Source organism: Phocoena phocoena, chromosome 8 (assembly GCF_963924675.1).
Source record: "Phocoena phocoena chromosome 8, mPhoPho1.1, whole genome shotgun sequence".
Lineage (NCBI taxonomy): Eukaryota > Metazoa > Chordata > Mammalia > Artiodactyla > Phocoenidae > Phocoena > Phocoena phocoena.
In genome coordinates, this window is record NC_089226.1 from 54,995,627 (window position 1) to 55,015,905 (window position 20,279).

The 20,279-nt window shown below is 36.8% G+C and overlaps 1 protein-coding gene across 1 annotated transcript in view; it reads left to right on the forward strand.

Annotated features, from left to right (window-relative positions):
- The window catches only part of RSF1 (remodeling and spacing factor 1), a 165,327-nt gene that overhangs the window by 98,628 nt on the left and 46,420 nt on the right, over nt 1-20,279 (forward strand). The window contains exon 5 of the mRNA XM_065881801.1: nt 19,047-19,201. Coding sequence (XP_065737873.1) covers nt 19,047-19,201 — 155 coding nt within the window. The remainder of the gene's footprint in view (nt 1-19,046; nt 19,202-20,279) is intronic.

The following is a 20,279-nucleotide window of genomic DNA, read 5'->3' on the forward strand; positions in this document are numbered from 1 at the left end:
TGTGGCTCGCGGGCTCTAGAGCACAGGCTCAGTAGTTGTGGCGCAAAGCCTTAGTTGCTCTGTGGCATGTGGGATCCTCCCAGACCAGGGATCAAACCCATGTCCCCTGCATTGGCAGGTGGATTCTTAACCACTGTGCCACCAGGGAAGTCCCTCTATTCTTAATTAACTTTTTTTCTTTTACATCTTTGTTGGAGTATAATTGCTTTACAATGTTGTGTTAGTTTCTGCTGTATAACAAAGTGAATCAGCTATATGTACACATATATCCCCATATGCCCTCCCTCTTGCGTTTCCCTCCCATCCTCCCAATCCCACCCTTCTAGGTAGTCACAAAGCACCGACCTGATCTCCCTGTGCTATACAGCTGCTTCCCACTAGCTATCTGTTTTACATTTGGTAGTATATATATGTCAGTGCTACTCTCTCACCTCGTCCCAGCTTCCCCTCCCTGCCCCACGTCCTCAAGTCCATTCTCTACGTCTGTGTCTTTATTCCTGTCCTGCCCCTGGGTTCTTCAGAAACCTTTTTTTTTAAGATTCCATATATATGTGTTAGCATATAGTATTTGTTTTTCTCTTTCTGACTTACTTCACTCTGTATGATAGGTTCTAGGTCCATCCACCTCACTAAAAATAACTCAGTTTTGTGTCTTCTTATGGCTGAGTAATATTCCAACGTATATATATGCCACATCTTCTTTATCCATTCATCTGTTGATGGACACTTAGGTTGCTTCCATGTCCTGTTATTGTAAATAGTGCTGAAATGAACATTGTGGTACATGACTCTTTTTGAATTATGGTTTTCTCAGGGTATATGCCCAGTAGGGGGATTGCTGGGTCATATGGTAGTTCTATTTGTAGTTTTTTAAGGAACCGCCATACAGTTCTCCATAGTGGCTGTATCAATTCACATTCCCACCAACAGCACAGGAAGGTTCTCTTTTCTCCACACCCTCTCCAGCATTTATTGTTTGTACATTTTTTCATGATGGCCATTCTGACCAGTGTGAGGTGATACCTCATTGTGGTTTTTTTTTTTTTTTTTAAGTGAAGAAGGACGTCAGCTCAGCTTTTTATTTATTTATTTATTTTTGGCTGTGTTGGGTCTTCATTTCTGCGCGAGGGCTTTCTCTAGTTGCGGCAAGTGGGGCCACCCCTTCATCACGGTGTGCAGGCCTCTCACTATCGCGGCCTCTCCTGTTGCAGAGCACAGGCTCCAGACGTGCAGGCTCAGTAGTTGTGGCTCACGGGCCTAGTTGCTCCGTGGCATGTGGGATCTTCCCAGACCAGGGCTCGAACCCATGTCCCCTGCATTGGCAGGCAGACTCTCAACCACTGCGCCCCCAGGGAAGCCCCTCATTGTGGTTTTGATTTCTATTTCTTTAATGATTCCTGATGTTGAGCATACTTTCATTTGTTTGTGGGCAGTCTATATATCTTCTTTGGAGAAATGTCTATTTCGGTCTTCTGCCCGTTTTTGGATTGGGTTGATTGATTGATTGATTGATTTTTGGGTACGCGGGCCTCTCACTGTTGTGACCTCTCCCGTTGTGGAGCGCAGGCTCAGCGGCCATGGCTCACGGGCCCAGTGGCTCCGCAGCATGTGGAATCTTCCCTGACCGAGGCACGAACACATGTCCCCTGCATCGGCAGGTGGACTCTCAACCACTGCGCCACCAGGGAAGCCCAGGTTGTTTGATTTTGATATTGAGCTGCATGAGCTGCTTGTGTATTTTGGAGATTAATCCTTTATCACTTGCTTCGTTTGCAAATATTTTCTCCCATTCTGAGGACTGTCTTTTGGTCTTGTTTATGGTTTCCTTTGCTGTGCAAAAGCTTTTAAGTTTCATTAGGTCCCGTTTGTTTATTTTTGTTTTTATTTCCGATACTTTAGGACGTGGGTCAAAAAGGATCTTGCTGTGATTTATGTCATAGAGTGGTCTGCCTATGTTTTCGTCTAAGAGTTTTATACTATCTGGCCTTACATTTAAGTCTTTAATCCATTTTGAGTTTATTTTTGTGTATGGTGTTAGGTAGAGTTCTAATTTCATTCTTTTACATGTAGCTGTCCAGTTTTCCCAGCACCACTTTTTGAAGAGGCTGTCTCTTCTCCATTGGATATTCTTGCCTCCTTTGTCAAAGATAAGGTGACCATATATATGTGGGCTTATCTCTGGGCTTTCTATCCTGTTCCATTGATCTATATTTCTGTTTTTGTGCCAGTACCATACTGTCTTGATTACTGTAGCTTTGTAGTATAGTCTGAAGTCAGGGTGTCTGATTCCTCCAACTCCATTTTTCTTTCTCAAGATTGCTTTGGCTATTCAGGGTCTTTTGTGTCTCCATACAAATTTTAAGATTTTTTGTTCTACTTCTGTGAAAAATGCCATTGGTAGTTTGATAGGGATTGCATTGATTCTGTACATTGCTTTGGGTAGTATAGTCATTTTCACAGTGTTGATTCTTCCAATCCAAGAACATGGTATATCTCTCCATCTGTTTGTATTGTCTTCAGTTTCTTTCATCAGTGCCTTAAAGTTTTCTGCATACAGGTCTTTTGTCTTCTTGGGTAGATTTATTCCTAGGTATTTTATTCTTTTTGTTGCAGTGGTAAATGGGAGCGTTGCCTTAATTTCTCTTTCAGATTTTTCATTGTTAGTGTATAGGAATGCAAGAGATTTCTGTGCATTAGTTTTGTACCCTGCTACTTTACCAAATTCATTGATTAGCTCTAGTAGTTTTCTGGTAGAGTCTTTAAGATTCTCTATGTTTAATATCATGTCATCTGCAAACAGTGACAGCTTTACTTCTTCTTTTCCGATTTGGATTCCTTTTATTTCTTTTTCTTCTCTGATTGCCATTGCTAAAACTTCCAAAACTATGTTGAATAGTAGTGGTGAGAGTGGACAACCTTGTCTTGTTCCTGATCTTAGAGGAAATGGTTTCAGTTTTTCACCATTGAGTACGATGTTGGCTGTGGGTTTGTCATATATGGTCTTTATTATGTTGAGGTAGGTTCCCTCTATGCGTACTTTCTGGAGAGTTTTTATCATAAATGGGTGTTGAATTTTGTCAAAAGCTTTTTCTGCATCTATTGAGATTATTATATGGTTTTTCTCCTTCAATTTGTTAATAAGGTGTATCCCATTGATTGATTTGCATATACTGAAGAATCCTTGCATTCCTGGGATAAACCCCACTTGATCTTCTTGTTCCATCCTTTTAATGTGCTGTTGGATTCTGTTTGCTAATATTTTGTTGAGGATTTCTGCGTCTGTGTTCATCAGTGATATTGGCCTGTAGTTTCCTTTTCTTGTGACATCTTTGTCTGGTTTTGGTATCAGGGTGATGGTGGCCTCGTAGAATGAGTTTGGGAATGTTCCTCCCTTTGCTGTATTTTGGAAGTATTTGAGAAGGATAGGTATTAGCTCTTCTCTAAATGTTTGATAGAATTCGCCTGTGAAGCCATCTGGTTCTGGGCTTTTGTTTGTTGGAAGATTTTTAGTCACTTTCAACTTCAGTGCTTGTGATTGGTCTGTTCATATTTTCTATTTCTTCCTGGTTCATTCTTGGTAGGTTGTACTTTTCTAAGCATTTGTCCATTTTTTTGAGGTTGTCCATTTTATTGGCATTGTGTTGCTTGTAGTAGCCTCTCATGATGCTTTGTATTTCTGCAGTGTCAGTTGTTACTTCTCCATTTTCATTTCTAATTCTGTTGATTTGAGTCTTCTCCCTTTCTGTCTTGATGAGTCTGGCTAATGGTTTATCAATTTTGTTTATCTTCTCAAAGAAGTAGGTTTTAGTTTTATTGATCTTTGCTATTGTTTCCTTCATTTCTTTTTTATTTATTTCTGATCTGACCTTTATGATTTCTTCTGCTAACTTTGGGAGTTTTTTGTTCTTCTTTCTCTAATTGCTTTAGGTGTAAGTTTAGGTTGTTTATTTGAGATGTTTCTTGTTTCTTGAGGTAGCATTGTATTGCTATAAACTTCCCTCTTAGAACTGCTTTTGCCGCATCCCATAGGTTTTGGGTTGTCGTATTTTCATTGTCATTTATTTCTATGTAGTTTTTGATTTCCTCTTGTATTTCTTCTGTGATCTCTTGGTTATTTCGTAGTGTATTCTTTAGCCTCCGTGTGTTTGTATTTTTTACAGTTTTTTTTTTCTGTATTTGATATCTCGTCTCATAACATATTTGTTGAAAAAGATGCTTGATATGATTTCAATTTTCTTAAATTTACTGAGGCTTAATTTGTGACCCAAGATATGATCTATCTTGGAGAATGATCCGTGTGCACTTGAGAAGGTAGTGTATTCTGTTGTATTTGGATGGAATGTCCTATAAATATCAGTTAAGTCCGTCTTTAACTGATAAAGACGGACTTAACTGATATTAAAGCTTGTGTTTCCTTATTTATTTTCATTTTGGATGATCTGTCCATTGGTGAAAGTGGGGTGTTAAAGTCCCCTACTATGATTGTGTTACTGTCAATTTCCCCTTTTATGGCTGTTAGCATTTGCCTTATGTATTGAGGTGCTCCTATGTTGGGTGCATAAATATTTACAGTTGTTTTATCTTCTTGGATTGATCCCTTGATCATATGTAGTGTCCTTCTTTGTCTCTTCTAATAGTCTTTATTTTAAAGTCTATTTTGTCTGATATGAGAATAGCTACTCCACCTTTCTTTTGATTTCCGTTTGCATGGAATATCTTTTTCTATCCCCTCACTTTCAGTCTGTATGTGTCCCTAGGTCTGAAATGGGTCTCTTGTAGATAGCATATATACGGGTCTTGTTTTTGTATCCATCCAGCCATTGTATGTCTTTTGGTTGGAGCATTTAATCCATTTACATTTAAGGTAATTATCGATATGTATGTTTCCATTACCATTTTAATCGTTTTGGGTTTGTTTTTGTAGGTCTTTTCCTTCTCTTGTGTTTCCTGTCTAGAAAAGTTCCTTTAGCATTTGTTGTAAAGTTTGGTGGTGCTGAATTCTCTTAAGTTTTGCTTGTCTCTAAAGGTTTTAATTTCTCTGTTGAATCTGAATGAGATCCTTGCTGTGTAGACTAATCTTGGTTGTAGGTTTTTCCCTTTCATCACTTTAAATATATCCTGCCACTCCCTTCTGGCTTGCAGAGTTTCTGCTGAAAGATCAGCTGTTAACCTTATGGGAATTCCCTTGTAGGTTTTTGTTGCTTTTCCCTTGCTACTTTAAATTTTTTTTTTTTTTTAAATTTTTGATAGTTTGATTAATGTGTTTCTTGGCATGTTTATCCTAGGGTTTATCCTGAATGGGACTCTGCACTTCCTGGACCTTCCTGGACTTGATTGACTAGTTTTTGACTATAATCTCTTCAAATATTTTCTCTTACCCTTTCTTTTTCTCTTCTTCTTCTGGGACCCCTATCATTTGAATGTAAGTACATTTAATATTGTCCCAGAAGTCTCTGAGACTGTCCTCAATTCTTTTCATTCTTTTTTCTTTATTCTGCTCTGCGGTAGTTATTTTCACTATTCTGTCTTCCAGGTCATTTATCTGTTCTTCTGCTTCAGTTATTCTGCTGTTGATTTCTTTAGAGTATTTGTAATTTCATTTATTGTGTTGTTTATCACTGTTTGTTTTCTCTTTAGTTCTTCTAGATCCTTGTTAAATGTTTCTTGCATTTTCTCCATTCTCTTCCTGAGATTTTGGATCATCTTTACTCATTACTCTGAATCCTTTTTCAGGTAGACTGCCTATTTTCTCTTCATTTCTTTGGTCTGGTGGGTTTTTAACCTTGCTCCTTCATCTGCTGCATATGTTTTCTCTGCCCTCTCATTTTTTTTAAACTTACTGTGTTTGGGGTCTACTTATCACAGGCTGCAGGTTCATAGTTCCTCTTATTTCTCGTGTCTGCCCCCAGTGGGTTAGATTGGTTCAGTGGCTTGTGTAGGCTTTCTTGCACAGGGACTGGTGCCTGTGTTCTGGTAGATGAGGCTGGATCTTGTTCCTCTGGTGGGAAGAGCCTTATATCTGCTGGTGTATTTTGGGGTGTCTGTGAACTTAGCATGACTTTAGGCAGCCTCTCTGTTAATGTGTGGGGTTGTATTCCTGTCTTGTTAGTTGTTCGGCATGGGGCATCTAGCACTGGAGCCTGCTGGCCGTTGGGTGGAGCTCAGTCTTAGTGTTGAGATGGAGATCTCTGGGAGAGCTCTCACTGATTAATATTACATGGGGCCAGGAGGTCTCTGGTGGTCCAACATCTTGGACCGTTTCCCCTAATCTTTTTCGAAAAACCTTGATTTCTTATATTTGTATTGACAAATATATTTGAACGGAAACATTTAATGTAAAACCTTAAAATAAAACTTTCTTTTAAATTGATAAGTGACTGGGACTGTTATTCAGAATCTTTGTGTGTCCAATTTTCTGTTTTTGGTAATTAATTATTTAGAATTTATTCTTTTAATTCTCACAATTTATATTAAGTTTGAAAATATCGGGATTTATAACTACAGTAGGGATAAGTAATAGATATATATCCACTGGCTTATGAAAAACTCCTTTAACTGTAACTCATCTTTGTTTTTGCTGAGATTTAGCAATTTTTTGTCAGTGGTCATTTATTAATGTTTCGAAGAGATAATTCGTAGAAATTCATAATAGTTGTTTGGGTCAGGGAGGCTCAACTTGCATGCCCTAAGGATAAACATTAAATGAGCTGTTGGGGGATTGTTTTATAAGCATCCTTTCCTCATATTATAATATGGTTTTCCATGTAGTTAATTTACTAAATTAATATCAACAAAATGTTCCTGAAATAAAATATACTCACCATCTTTCCTTATGAATACATACATTAAATGAGGTTCTGTTCGTTATGTTTTACCACCACTTCTAATTCCTATATCAAACTTGCATAGTTGTTAAAGACATATTGTCTTCTACTTTGTAGATGAAGAACATATGGCAGAGAAAAATTATGGTTATCATTAATCAGTCATACACGCTTAAAACAACTTCTGGTTTACACTGTTTTAAGTAGATTATACCCCAGTGCATGATGTGAGAGAAAGAGCATTGATTTTATAGTTAATAACTGTTTGAATCTGGGTTCCTTTGCTTATCATCTGTAGGCAGCTTACTTAATTTCTCTGATCCTCTTTAAAATGAAAATGATAATACTTCCTTGTTAAGTTGTTCTGAGAACTATAAGAGAAATCATACTAGGGCCATAGTACATGCTTGATAAAAATTTGTTCCTTTTCTCCCAGTTAAACTATTGTCTTTTCTTACAACTTCTATTCCCAGAGATTGAAACTTAGTTTCTTTATAAAAGAAATATTTATCAGCAGGAAGAAAAAAGGGCAAATTTGCCAGGCAACTCTTCACAAATATGCAGTAATATTTGGGGTCATTAATAAAACATTGGGTTTTTGACTCTGATTTCAGGTAATTAAAGCCAAATTCTAAACACCTGATTGTCACACTTATGTTCCTTTATTTCATTAAACTAATAGATTTCTATCACATGCCTACTTGTGTAACTGGCTCTGTGTTGAGCAATGGGGAATATGGTAGTGAATAGTACAGCTCTGACATCTCTAGATGAGCTTCATGCACCTTTGGAATCCTTTATATTTTAAGTAGTAGCTCTTAGTTGTAATTAATATGTGTATTTTCCGGGGAAATACCATTGTTCTGATAGATTCTCAATGTGTCCTGTGACACGACGGTATTTCAGTTAGCTTTAACTTGACATACTAGTACTATTTTGGACAAATGTAGTGAACCGTTTTATCCATATAGGTCTCTCATTTTTGTGAAGGCTTTATGAAGAGAGGGCTTCCCTGGTGGCGCAGTGGTTGGGAGTCCGCCTGCCGATGCAGGGGACGTGGGTTCGTGCCCCGGTCCGGGAGGATCCCGCGTGCCGTGGAGTGGCTGGCCCCATGGGCCATGGCCTCTGGGCCTGCGCGTCCGGGGCCTGTGCTCCGCAACAGGAGAGGCTGCGGCAGTGGGGGGCCCGCGTACCGCAAAAAAAAAAAGAAATGAAAAAGAGGACATCACTGTATATCCCATGGACATTAAAAGGATAATAAAGGAATGCTGATGCTGTGAATAACTGGATTCCCACAGATCTGATAACCTAGATGAAATGGACCAATTAATTGAAAAGGACAATGTGCTAAATCTCACAACAGAAGAATAGGTAATATGCACAAGTCTCTATTAAAGAAATTGGATCAGTAATTAACCTTCTAAAATGGAACACCAGGCTCAGATGGGTTCAGTAGTGAATTCTACCAAACATTTATGGAAGAAATTATACCGATTTTCTTCAGTCTTTTTCAGATGATAGAAGGAGAGAGAATAATTCCTAACTAATTATGTGAGGCCAGCATTACCTTAATACGCAAACCAGACAAAGATATAAAAAAAGAAAATTATAGACTAGTATCTCTCATGAACATAAAGATGAAAATTTTCAAAAAATATTAGCAAATTAAAACCAACAATGCATAAAAAGTATAATACACCATGACCAAGTGGGATTTATCCCAGGTATACAAGGCTGGTTCAATATTTGAAAACCAGTTTTCACACATCACCAGGTTAAAGAAGAAAATATCACATGATCATGTCAATACATACATAAAAATCATTTGATAAAATTCAACACCCTTTCATGATTAAAACTCTCAGTAAAGTAGGAAGAGATGGAAACTTCCTTGATTAAAAAATATATATATTGGGAATTCCCTGGCGTTCCAGTGGTTAGGACTCTGCAGTTCCACTGCTGGGGCCCCGGGTTCCATCCCTGGATGGGGAACTAACATCCCACGAGCCATGTGACGCGGCCAAAAAAAACCCAAAAAACAAACAAACTGATTTGCTATGGAGGCAGAGAATAAATCCTAATCAGAATTGGAGGATTTCCAGTACTTGGCTTTCAACAAAAGTTAAGGGGCATCTAATAGATTTGTTAGCTGAATATTTAATTTAAAATTATTTTTTAAAAAAGCTACAAAAACCTACACATAACATCTATTTAATGAAGTTTTTCCCACTAAGATCAGGAACAAGGCAAGGGTATCTGCTCTCTTCGTTCGTTTGCAGCATCATACTGGAAGTTCTAATTAATGCAGTAAGATAAGAAAAGGAAATAAGAGATACACAGATTAAGAAGGGAGAAATAAAACTATCGTTTTTTGCCAATGACATCATTTTCTATGTAGAAAATCTGAAAGAATCGACCAAAAAATCTCCTGGAACTAATTCGTGATTATAGCAGTGTTGCAGGATAAAATGTTAATACACAAATGTCAATCACTTTCTTATATACCATCAGTGAATGTGTAGAATCTGAATTTAAAAACATAGTACCTTTACATTAGCTCCCCTAAAACACCTAGGTATAAATCTAACGAAATATGAAAAAGTGTATACGAGGAAAACAAAATTCTAATCAAAGAAATCAAAGAAGAATCAATAAATGGAGAGCTATTACATGTTCAGGGACAAGAACACTTAATATTGTCAAGATGTTACCTCTTCCCAACTTAATCTGTAGATTTCACCGCAATCCCAATCAAAATCCCAGCAACTTATTTGTGGATATCAACAAACTGACTCTAAAACTTATAGACAAAAGACCTAGAATACACAGTGTTGTAGAAGAACAAAGTTGAAGTACTGACAGTACCTGAGTCCATGACTTACTATAAAACTATCATAATGAAGAGAGTGTGGTATTGGCAAGAGAATAGACAAGTAGATCAGTGGGACAGAATAAAGAGCACTGAAATAGACACACATAAATATAGTTAACTTACATTTGACAAAGGAGCAAAGGCAATACAGTGGAGAAAAGATAGTCTTTACAAGTGGTGCTGGCATAACTGGACATTCAAATGCAAAAAATTGAATCTAGACACAGAGCTTTACAACGTTTACAAAAATTAACTCAAAATGAATCACAGACCAACATGTAAAATGCAAAACTATAAAACTCCAAGAAGGTAACATAGAAGACAATCTAGATTACCTCAGGTTTGATGATAACTTTTTTGATGCAATACCAAAGGTGCAATCCATGAAAGAAAGAATTGATATTCTGGACTTCATTAAAATTAAAAAATTTCTGCTCTGTGAAAGACAGTGTCAACATAATGCAAATATAAGCCACAGAATGGCAGACAATAATTTACAAAAGACATATCTGATAGAGGACTGTTATTCAAAATATACAAAAAACTCTTCAAGTCCAACAGTAAGAAAACAAACAACCTGGTTTATAATGGGCCAAAGACCTTATCAGACAGATGGCAAATCATCACAGGAAAAGATGCACCATGTCCTATTTCATCAGGGAAATGTAAATTAAGACAACAGTGAGGTATTACTAGACACCTATTACAGTGGCCAGAATCAAGAACACTGATAACACCAAATGCTGGTGAGAATATGGAGCAATAGGAACTTTGATTCATCGCTGATGGGAATGCAAAATGGCACAGCCACTTTGGAAGACAGTTTGCTGGCTTCTTACAAAATTAAACATTACCATATGATCCAGCAATCATCTTCCTCGGTATTTGCCCAAAGAAGTTGAAGACTTATGTCTATACAAAAACCTGCACATGAATGTTTGTAGCAGCTTTACTCATAACTTGGCAAAACTTGAGAGCAACTAAGAATATCCTTCAGTAGGTAAATGGATAAACTGAGGTGTATCCAGATGATGGTATATTGTCTAAAACAAAACAAATGAGCTGTCAAGCCATGAACAGACACGGAGGTTAAATCATATTAATAAAAGAAAGAAGGCAGTCTGAAATTAACTGTATGATTTCAACTATATGACGTTCTGGAAGACATAAAACTATGGAGAAAGTAAAAAGAACAGTGGTTGTCAGGGTTTAGAGAGGAATGAGGGGTGAATCGGTGAAGCACAGAGAATTTTCAGGCAGTAAAACTACTCTGTCTGATACTATTATAATGATGGATGAGTGTTGGTATATATATGTGCAGACCCGTAGAATGTACCACACTAAGGGTAACCGTAACGTGAACTATGGACTCTGGGTGGTAGTTATGTGTCAGGATAGATTCATCAGTTGTAATAAACATAATCTTAAGAACGGAGGAAGCTGTGCATTGGCATGGAATACATGTGAAATCTCTGTACCTTCTCAATTTTGCTTAGACCCTAAATCTGCTCTTAAAAAATTAAGTTCTTGGGCTTCCCTGGTGGCACAGTGGTTGAGAGTCCACCTGCTGATGCAGGGGACACGGGTTCGTGCCCCGGTCCGGGAAGATCCCACATGCCGCGGAGTGGCTGGGCCTGTGAGCCATGGCTGCTGAGACTGCATGTCCGGAGCCTGTGCTCCACAACGGGAGAGGACACAACAGTGAGAGGCCCGTGTACTGCAAAAAAAAAAAAAAATTCTTAAGTTTTTTAAAAATTTAATGCTATAACATCATAGTTTTAATACTTCTGCAATTTCCATTCCTGTGTGTGTAAAATTTATAATATAAATATATATGAGATGGATAGATAGGAAGTGGTTAACTGAAATATAATTGTATTTTAAGTTTGAACAATTAGATTTAGTAAGTTACTTACAAAATAGTAAAAATCGTTAAGTTTCATTGAACCGACATTGAACATTTTAACCTATCAAACCGGCAGTTATGTATGGCGTAACCAAGTATTATGTTTCAAAAACAAAAATGTTTGAGCTCTAGCCAGTGTCCCACTCATTTCAACTAATGTTCAAAAAATAATTGCTGTGAAAAAATAGTATTTGTTACAGTTATTTCATCACTACTTTAGTCCTTAATGAAAGAGGATAAAGTACAGAAAAATATTTTCTATGACGAAATAACATGCTATAAGTGATATTATGCTAGGGGATATGTCAAGCAATTTTCTTTAGGAATGTAAAAGATGAGCAAAATATATGAATACCATGAAGTGGTAGTTATTGGTTATTAATTATCAGAGAATTTTAGCACATCTTAGACCAGACTTCATTAGGTGATTCTTCAAAATCAGAAAGCGACTGCTGAAAGTGCTTTTATACTAGGTCTGCTAAGAAAGATAAAGTTTTATGCAGACTGTTGAACAGTTTCTTTGTAAAGAATATATACATATGGCCCATATTCACATGAAAAAGTGTTTGATATCATTATTCATCAGAGAATTCCCAATTTAAACCATAATGAGATACTATTTTATGTCCACTGGAATGACTAAAATGAAAATGACTTACAGTACCAAATGTTAGCAAGTATGTGGACCAACTGGAGCTCTTAAACACCTTGCTGGTGGGAATGTAAAATGGTATAACCACTTACACTTCGGCCATTTGTTCGAATGTTAAACAAACTGTTACCCTATAACCCAGTGATTTCACTCTTAGGTATTTATCTTAGAGAAATGAAACCAAATGTTTACAAAAAACCTTGTATAATAATGTTCATAGCATCTTTGTTCATAATGGTCCCCATATATGGATTATTACTAGGCAATAAAAAGAAATGACCTATAATGCATGCAACTCTGTGGATTTGTCTCAAAGGCATTATCATATGTGAGAAGCCAAAAAGTACATACTGTTTTATTCCATTTAAGTTCTGGAATTAACTAAACTGATCTATGGTTACAGTGTTCAAAACTGTAATTCATTTTTGCTTTTGGTGGAGGAGAGGGATTGAGTAGGAGGACAGGGCAGGGGGGAATTTTCTGGGGTGATGTGTAATATTCCTTATCTTGATAGATGTGTGGATTACACAGATGTATGCATGTGTCAAAACTGATTAACTGAACACCTAAGGTCTGTTCATTTCAATGGATGTCAATTATACCTCAAAAATATTTTAAGTATTGACAGTGGTTTGACAATCATTTTCAAAGAGCTGATTTCTAAATAGTATACCGAGTTTTCATGAACCCATAATTAGAAAATCTGTCAAGACATGCTGCTAATATAGCACAGTGATTAAAAAGATGGTCTCTGAAGTCAGACTGTCTATAATTCAGTTCTGCCTTTAGTATGTACTAACTGTGACCATAAGCAAATTACTGTACCTTTCTGCATGTTCTCACTTTCCTAGCCTTATAAAATGGGGGTAAAAATAGTACCTGTTTAATCAGATTGTATTGGAATTATATGAATTAATTCATGTAATGCTTCTGGAGTAATTCCTGGAGCATAGTGATCGCTCACTAATGTTAACTTCTTTGATATCACTCATTAATACCTTCCTTCAGTTTCTTGGCTCCCTTAAGGAATACTGTCATACACAGTTATCCTCCTTTTTGTCTACTCAGTAATTTGGACTTGCATGAAAAAGATGGAAAATTATTGGTAAACCTTGGAATCATATATTACAGGTGTTTGCTAAAGACTTGCTGTATAATTAACTGTCCTGTGCTCTGGAGGTACAAAGACATGATGCCATTCCTAAGCTCTGCATATTGTGGGAGATACAGGGAAATAGTAAATGGTAATATAGTGTCATAAATGTGATCTGTGATGGAGATCACTCCAGTGTGCTATGGAGGAACCAGATTCCTAACCCATACTTGGCAGAAGATGATACCTATGCTTGGCTGTGTTTTTGTTTTGTCTTTTTTTTTTGTGGTACGCGGCCTCTCGCTGTTGTGGCCTGTCCCGTTGCGGAGCACAGGCTCCGGACACGCAGGCTCAGCGGACATGGCTCACGGGCCCAGCCCCTCTGCGGCACGTGGGATCCTCCCGGACCGGGGCACGAACCCGTGTCCCCTGCATCGGCAGGCGGACTCTCAACCACTGCGCCACCAGGGAAGCCCTTTTGTTTTTGTTTTTTTTTAATTGAATTGGGCTGTCAGGTCAATTGCTTCTGAACGGTTTATCCCTACCACTAATTCTAACTCTGAACATCCCTTAGACTAAGAAAAATCATATTCCACATTATTTGATAGGAATATATAATTTTATATTCCAATCATATATATATATATTATACAATTAGGATGATATGTTCTACTTCACTCAAGTCTAGATTAACTTTAGGTACAGATAGTTAAGAATCCATTAAGTCAACATCAGTCAATCTGCCCATAACTTGAGCTTCCAGCCTTTCCACTTCAATATGTTTCTCCCATCACAGTTAAGAACATCCATGTTTACTTGGATCCAAAACTTGGGAGGCACATCATTAACTTTTCTTTTTCTCTCACTTCCCATCCATTCTTGCAGCAAATCCAGTCAGCTCTCTATGCAAAATGGATCCAGTGTTTAAATGTTCTTCATTCCTTTCATAACTACATTCTTGTCCAAGTCACCATCACTTTAAAAAAATACAATTTAGTGATTTTTAGTATATTCTCAAAGTTGTGAAGCTATCACCACTATCTAACTCCAGGGCATTTTCCTCACCCCACAAAGAAACCCCATACCCTGTGCATTAGCATTTACTCACCATTTTCCCTTTCCCCAGCCCATGGCAGCTGCCAGTCTACTTGCTGTTTCCCTAAGTTGCCTTTCTAGACACTGTATATACATAGAATCATACAATATGTGGCCTTCGTGTCTGGCTTCTTTCAGATAGCATAATATTTTCAAGGTTCATCTATGTAGTAAGAATCGGTACTCCATTCCTTTTTATGGCTAAATAATATTCCCCCTTGTATGGATATACCACATTTATCCATTCTGTGTTTGTCTTTGAAATAATGATTGGAGTTAGTCTGAAATGCACTTTGGGCTGAAGAGAACAGAAATGTAAACACCTGAGATCATAAGAGAACATGGCATTTTGGAGGAATATATCTGATTTAATATGCTTCAGTGAAGAAATGTTTTAAAGAAAAGAAAACAATGGAGAGAGGGAGGGCAAAACAACTGAACTGTTGTTAGAATCCACAGTCTATTTTAAAAGGTCCTGTAGGGACCTCCCTGGTGGCACAGTGGTTAAGACTCCATGCTCCCAATGCAGGGGGCCCGGGTTCAATCCCTGGTCTGGGAATTAGATCCCACATGCATGCCGCAACTAAGAGTCCACATGCCACAACTAAGGAGCCTGACTGCTGCAACTAAGACCCGACACAACCAAATAAATAAATATATGTTTTTAACCCCACAAATTTATTAAAAAAAATAAAAGGTCCTGTAGAGGACCAGATGGCTTCACAGGAGAATTCTACAAATCCTCCCCCCCCCTTTTTGTTTTTTGGTTTTAATTAATTTTTTTATTGGAGTATAGTTGATTTACAGTGTTGTGTTAATTTCTGCTGTACAGCAAAGTGAGTCAGTTATGAATTTTACCAAACCTTTAGAGAAGTGTTAACACCTGTCCATCTGAAACTATTCCAAAACATTGCAGAGGAAGGAACACTTCCACACTCATTCTATGAGGCCAACATCACGCTGATATGAAAACCAGACAAAGATATCATAAAAAAAGAAAATTACAGGCCAATATCACTGATGAACAAAGATGCAAAAATCCTCAACCAAATACTAGCAAAACAAATCCAGTAATACATTAAAAGGGGACTTCTCTGGCCCAGTGGTTAAGACTCCATACTTACACTGCTGGGGGTGCAGGTTCGATCCCTGGTCAGGGAACTAATAAGATTTCATATGCCATGTGGCGCAGCCAAAAAAAAAAAAACTCAGAACGTTAAAAGGATCATACACTGTGATCAAATGGGATTGATCTCAGGGATGCAAGGATTTCTCAATATCTGCAAATCAGCGTGATATACCATATTAACAAATTGAAGAATGAAAACCATATAATCATCTCAATAGATGCAGAAAGCTTTTGATAAAATTCAACGTCCACTTATGATAAAAACACTCCAGAAAGTGGGCATAGAAGGAACGTACCTCAACATAATAAAGGCTGTATATGACATACGCACAGCTAACATCATACTCTATGGTGAAAAGCTGTAAGTATTTCCTCTAAGATTGGGAACAAGACAAAGATCCCCACTCTCACCACTTTTATTCAACATAATTTTGGAATTCCTAGCCACAGCAATCAGAGAAGAAAAAGAAATTAAAAAATACAAGTTGGAAAGGAGGAAACTGCCTTAAACTGCCACTGTTTGCAGATGACATGGTGCTGTACATAGAAAATCCTAAAGACGCTACCAGAAAACTACTGGAGTTCAGCAGTGAATTTGGAAAAGTTGCAGGAAACAAAGTTAACATACATGAATCTGTTGTGGTTTACATATATTTATATACACATACACATATACACACAATGGAATACTACTCAGTCTTGAAAGAAATTTTGCCATTTGCAGTAACATGGATGAACTTGGAGGGCATTACGCTAAGTGAAATAAGTCAGACAGAGAAATACAAATACTTTATGATATCACTAACATGTGGAATCTAAAAAATTCAACAAACTAGTGAATAAAACAAAATATAGGCAGACTCACAGATATAGAGAACAAACTAGTGTTTACCAGTGGGAGGGGGAGGTACAGACTGTTGGGTGTAAGATAGACTCAAGAATGTATTGTACAACATGGGGAGTATAGCCAATATTTTGTAATAACTGTAAATGGAAAGTAACCTTTAAAAATCGTACTAAAAATAAAAGGTCCTGTAAGAAATTTGGATATAATTTTAATATATGTATATTTATTAAAATACCCTCTAGTTCTAATTTAGGGTTTTTAAAAAATTACTTAGCATACTAAATATAACTGTAAGAGCGAAACAGGAGAAATCCAGATGGGTAGTTTTCTGTTTTCATATAATGGCTATTTTAGGTTTGCATTTTAATACTGTAGTCAGGTTAAAAGGCTTTAGGGGAGTTCTTAATTAATTTTTCTGCTAAATTTTTTTGTTGCTTAGAGTAGTGGAAGTAATTGACATGGATTTTCTAGCAATATTGGCACTCTTGTAATGTTCAGCTTTTAAAAATTGGTATAGTGAAATACTTCAATATTTTTTTCAGTTCCCAGCATGACCACAAAAAATAACAAATGGGTTGAGGTCATGCAGTTCCCAGCATGACCTCAAAAAATAACAAATAGAATTCTCAGTGAAATATCATAGTAATAGCATTAAGTGGATAGAGGCTTAGGTTAGAATCAGGTTGGTCTACTGAAATTGAGAGATAGAAACTTAGCCAAAAATAAATTTATTTAACATATCTCGGTTTTAATTTTCCTTTTTTGTAAAGTGGATGTAGTACCAGACATGATCTTGAAAGTACATCTAATCTGACCTTCTACTATTAGGTAATTAAAATCCTAAAACTATTCATTTTATTGTATATGCTAATGTGATAGTTATATATAAACATGTATTCATTTCCATGCACAATATTTTTAATACGTATAAACCTGTGTTCATTGTCATACACAATGACAAAATGGTTGTCATTTTAATTTCTGAAAGATGTCAATCGCTGGCAATTTTATTACTTTCTTTGGAAGCCAATTTAATAATACTTGAGAGAATCTAGTCTTTTATAGATAAGGAAACTCGGGGCTAATGAAGATATATGACCTGTCCAGGGGTACATCGCCATTTAGTTTAGGAACAGGGATTCTATTCATTCATTAAACATTTTTTTAGAGCCTACTTCATAAGGCAGCTAGCACAGAGGTGGAAACAGAGGATAGAGGACATATGTGGCATGACAGATAAGAAAACAAGTAGTTTCATCTTAATACTAACTACATAGAATTAGAGGTGCATGCACAGTGCTTTGATGACACAGATGGGAAGATCATGGTGCTGTTTAATTAACTTAGTAGCAGATCTAGAACTAAGTTTCTCAACTCTTAGTCCAGGGTTTCCTTTTTATTTTCACTGTTACACCCTGTTTATCTGAGCAGGAAAATATTTAAATTAGTTTTCTTGTTTGTATTAAAATTGACCATACTACACCTGCGGATTTGGTAGAAAAAACAGATAATTTGTGGATTGGTATCTTATTTATTTGGGATTTTCTTGTAATTTTTATTCAAAATGAATTCCCTTCCTGTAGTTGTAAACTCTAATTGACAAAGCAGCATCCATAACTTAAAATTTTGGGTTTTTGAACTGTGTTAGTAGACTTCCTTAGCAGTTTCAAATATTATTCTCTCTGTAGGTGGAAAAGAGTTCTTATTCCCATATGAATCAAAAACTTGAATCATTTAGTTTAAAAAAAATTCTTCTTCAAGCAAGTTTTCCATTGATTTTGTACTCCCTAGACATTGCATAGTATTTAAAAAAAATTATCCAACTTAGCTTTTTGTTTAATTTTTGTTCCTGTTGTTCTTTTTAACCAAAGAGATTTGCATTGCCATTCAAATCAATAGAATAGTCTTAAGATTCCTCTTTGGGGAAGAGTTTATTTTAATATGTATTCATTCCTAATACTTAATTTTAAAATTTAAGGTTAAGTAGGGTTAGCTGTACTAGTGTTTTTTTTTGTTTTCTTTTTTTTGTGTGGTATGCGGGCCTCTCACTGTTGTGGCCTCTCCCGTTGCAGAACACTGGCTCCGGACGCACAGGCTCAGCGGCCATGGCTCACGGGCCTAGCTGCTCCGCAGCATGTGGGATCTTCCCGGACCGGGGCACGAACCCGTGTCCCCTGCATCGGCAGGTGGACTCTGAACCACTGTGCCACCAGGGAAGCCCTGTACTAGTGTTTTTTGATGTTCTTAATATGTTTTTCTTTTTTCAATTTTAATTTCTAATAGATATATTCTGAAATCTCTTTAGAACAGAAGAAAGATTTTTTAAATTTTATTGAAGTATAGTTGATTTGCAGTGTTGTGTTAATTTCTGCTGTACAGCAAGGTGACTCCATTATACATATTCTTTTTCATATTCTTTTCCATTATGGTTTATCACAGGATATTAAATATAGTCCCGTGTGCTATACAGTAGGACCTTGTTGTTTATCCATCTTTTATATAGTAGTTTGCATCTGCTAACCCCAGGCTCCCAATTCTCCGACCCTCCCCCCCAACCCCTGGCAACACAGGTCTTAGAAAACAAGAAGGATTTTTATGCTGTCTTTTTTTTTTTTTCCACTTTTTTAGAAATCGAAACGAGTTGGCTGAGACTCTTGCGCTCCTGAAAGCACAAATTGATCCTGTACTATTGAAAAACTCTAGCCAACAGGACAACTCTTCCCGGGAAAGTCCCAGCTTAGAGGATGAGGAGACTAAAAAGGAGGAAGAAACACCTAAACAAGGTTTTTTTTGTGTGTTTTGTTTTGCTTTGTTTTGTAATTTCTTCTCTTTTCTACTCCTCTTCCCAGCTATATAAATTGAAATTCCCTCAATTTGAAAATTTTTAACCCTTCCTGTAAAAGGAGGTATATTTTCCTTTTATTTAATGGAAAAAAAAAAAAGAAGCAGCGGCAAAAAACCATTGAGGACTTTGGTCTTTTATATTGAACATTTTAAAAATTTAAATAAAAAATGTTCATATCATCAAAACATAATATCTGTTACTAATTTAAGAGTACAAGATATTAGTGAACTTTTTAAAAATTATTGTGATAAAATATACGTAACAAAATTTTAACATTTTAACCATTTTTAAGTGTACAGTTCTATGGCATTAAGTTCATTTGTGTTGTGCAATTGTCACCACCATTCATCTCCAGACTTACCTTCCCCAGCTGAAACTGTGTACTCATTAAACACTAATTCCCCTTTCCTCCTCCCCTCAGCCCCAGGCATCCATCATTCTACTTTCTTTCTCTATGAATTTGATTAACTCTAGGAACCTTATTTCAGAGAAATCATGGTAGTATTTGTCCATTTGTGACTGTCTCATTTTCATTGAGCTTAATGTCTTCAGTGTTCATCCATATTGTCCAAGTATCAGAATTTTTCCTTTTTAAGGCTAATATTCCATTGTGTGTATCTACCACATTTTATGTATTCATCTGTCACTGGATGCTTGGGTTTCTTCTACCGTTTTTCTGTTGAGAATAATGCTGCTATGAAAGTAGATATCTGCTTTCACTTCTTTTGGGTATATACCTGAAGTAGAATTACTGGATCTGATGATAGTTCTGTTTTTAATTTTTTGAGGCTCTGCCATACCATTTTCTACAGCCACTGCACCATTTTACATTCCTACCAATAATGCATAAGGGTTCCAATTTTTTCACAAGGTACACATCACTTGTCACTTTGTTTTCTTTTCTTTGTTTTAAAATAATAGCCATTCTAATGGATGTGACGTGGTATCTGTGGTGTTTTTTTTGCGGTACGCGGGCCTCTCACTGCTGTGGCCTCTCTCCTCACGGAGCACAGGCT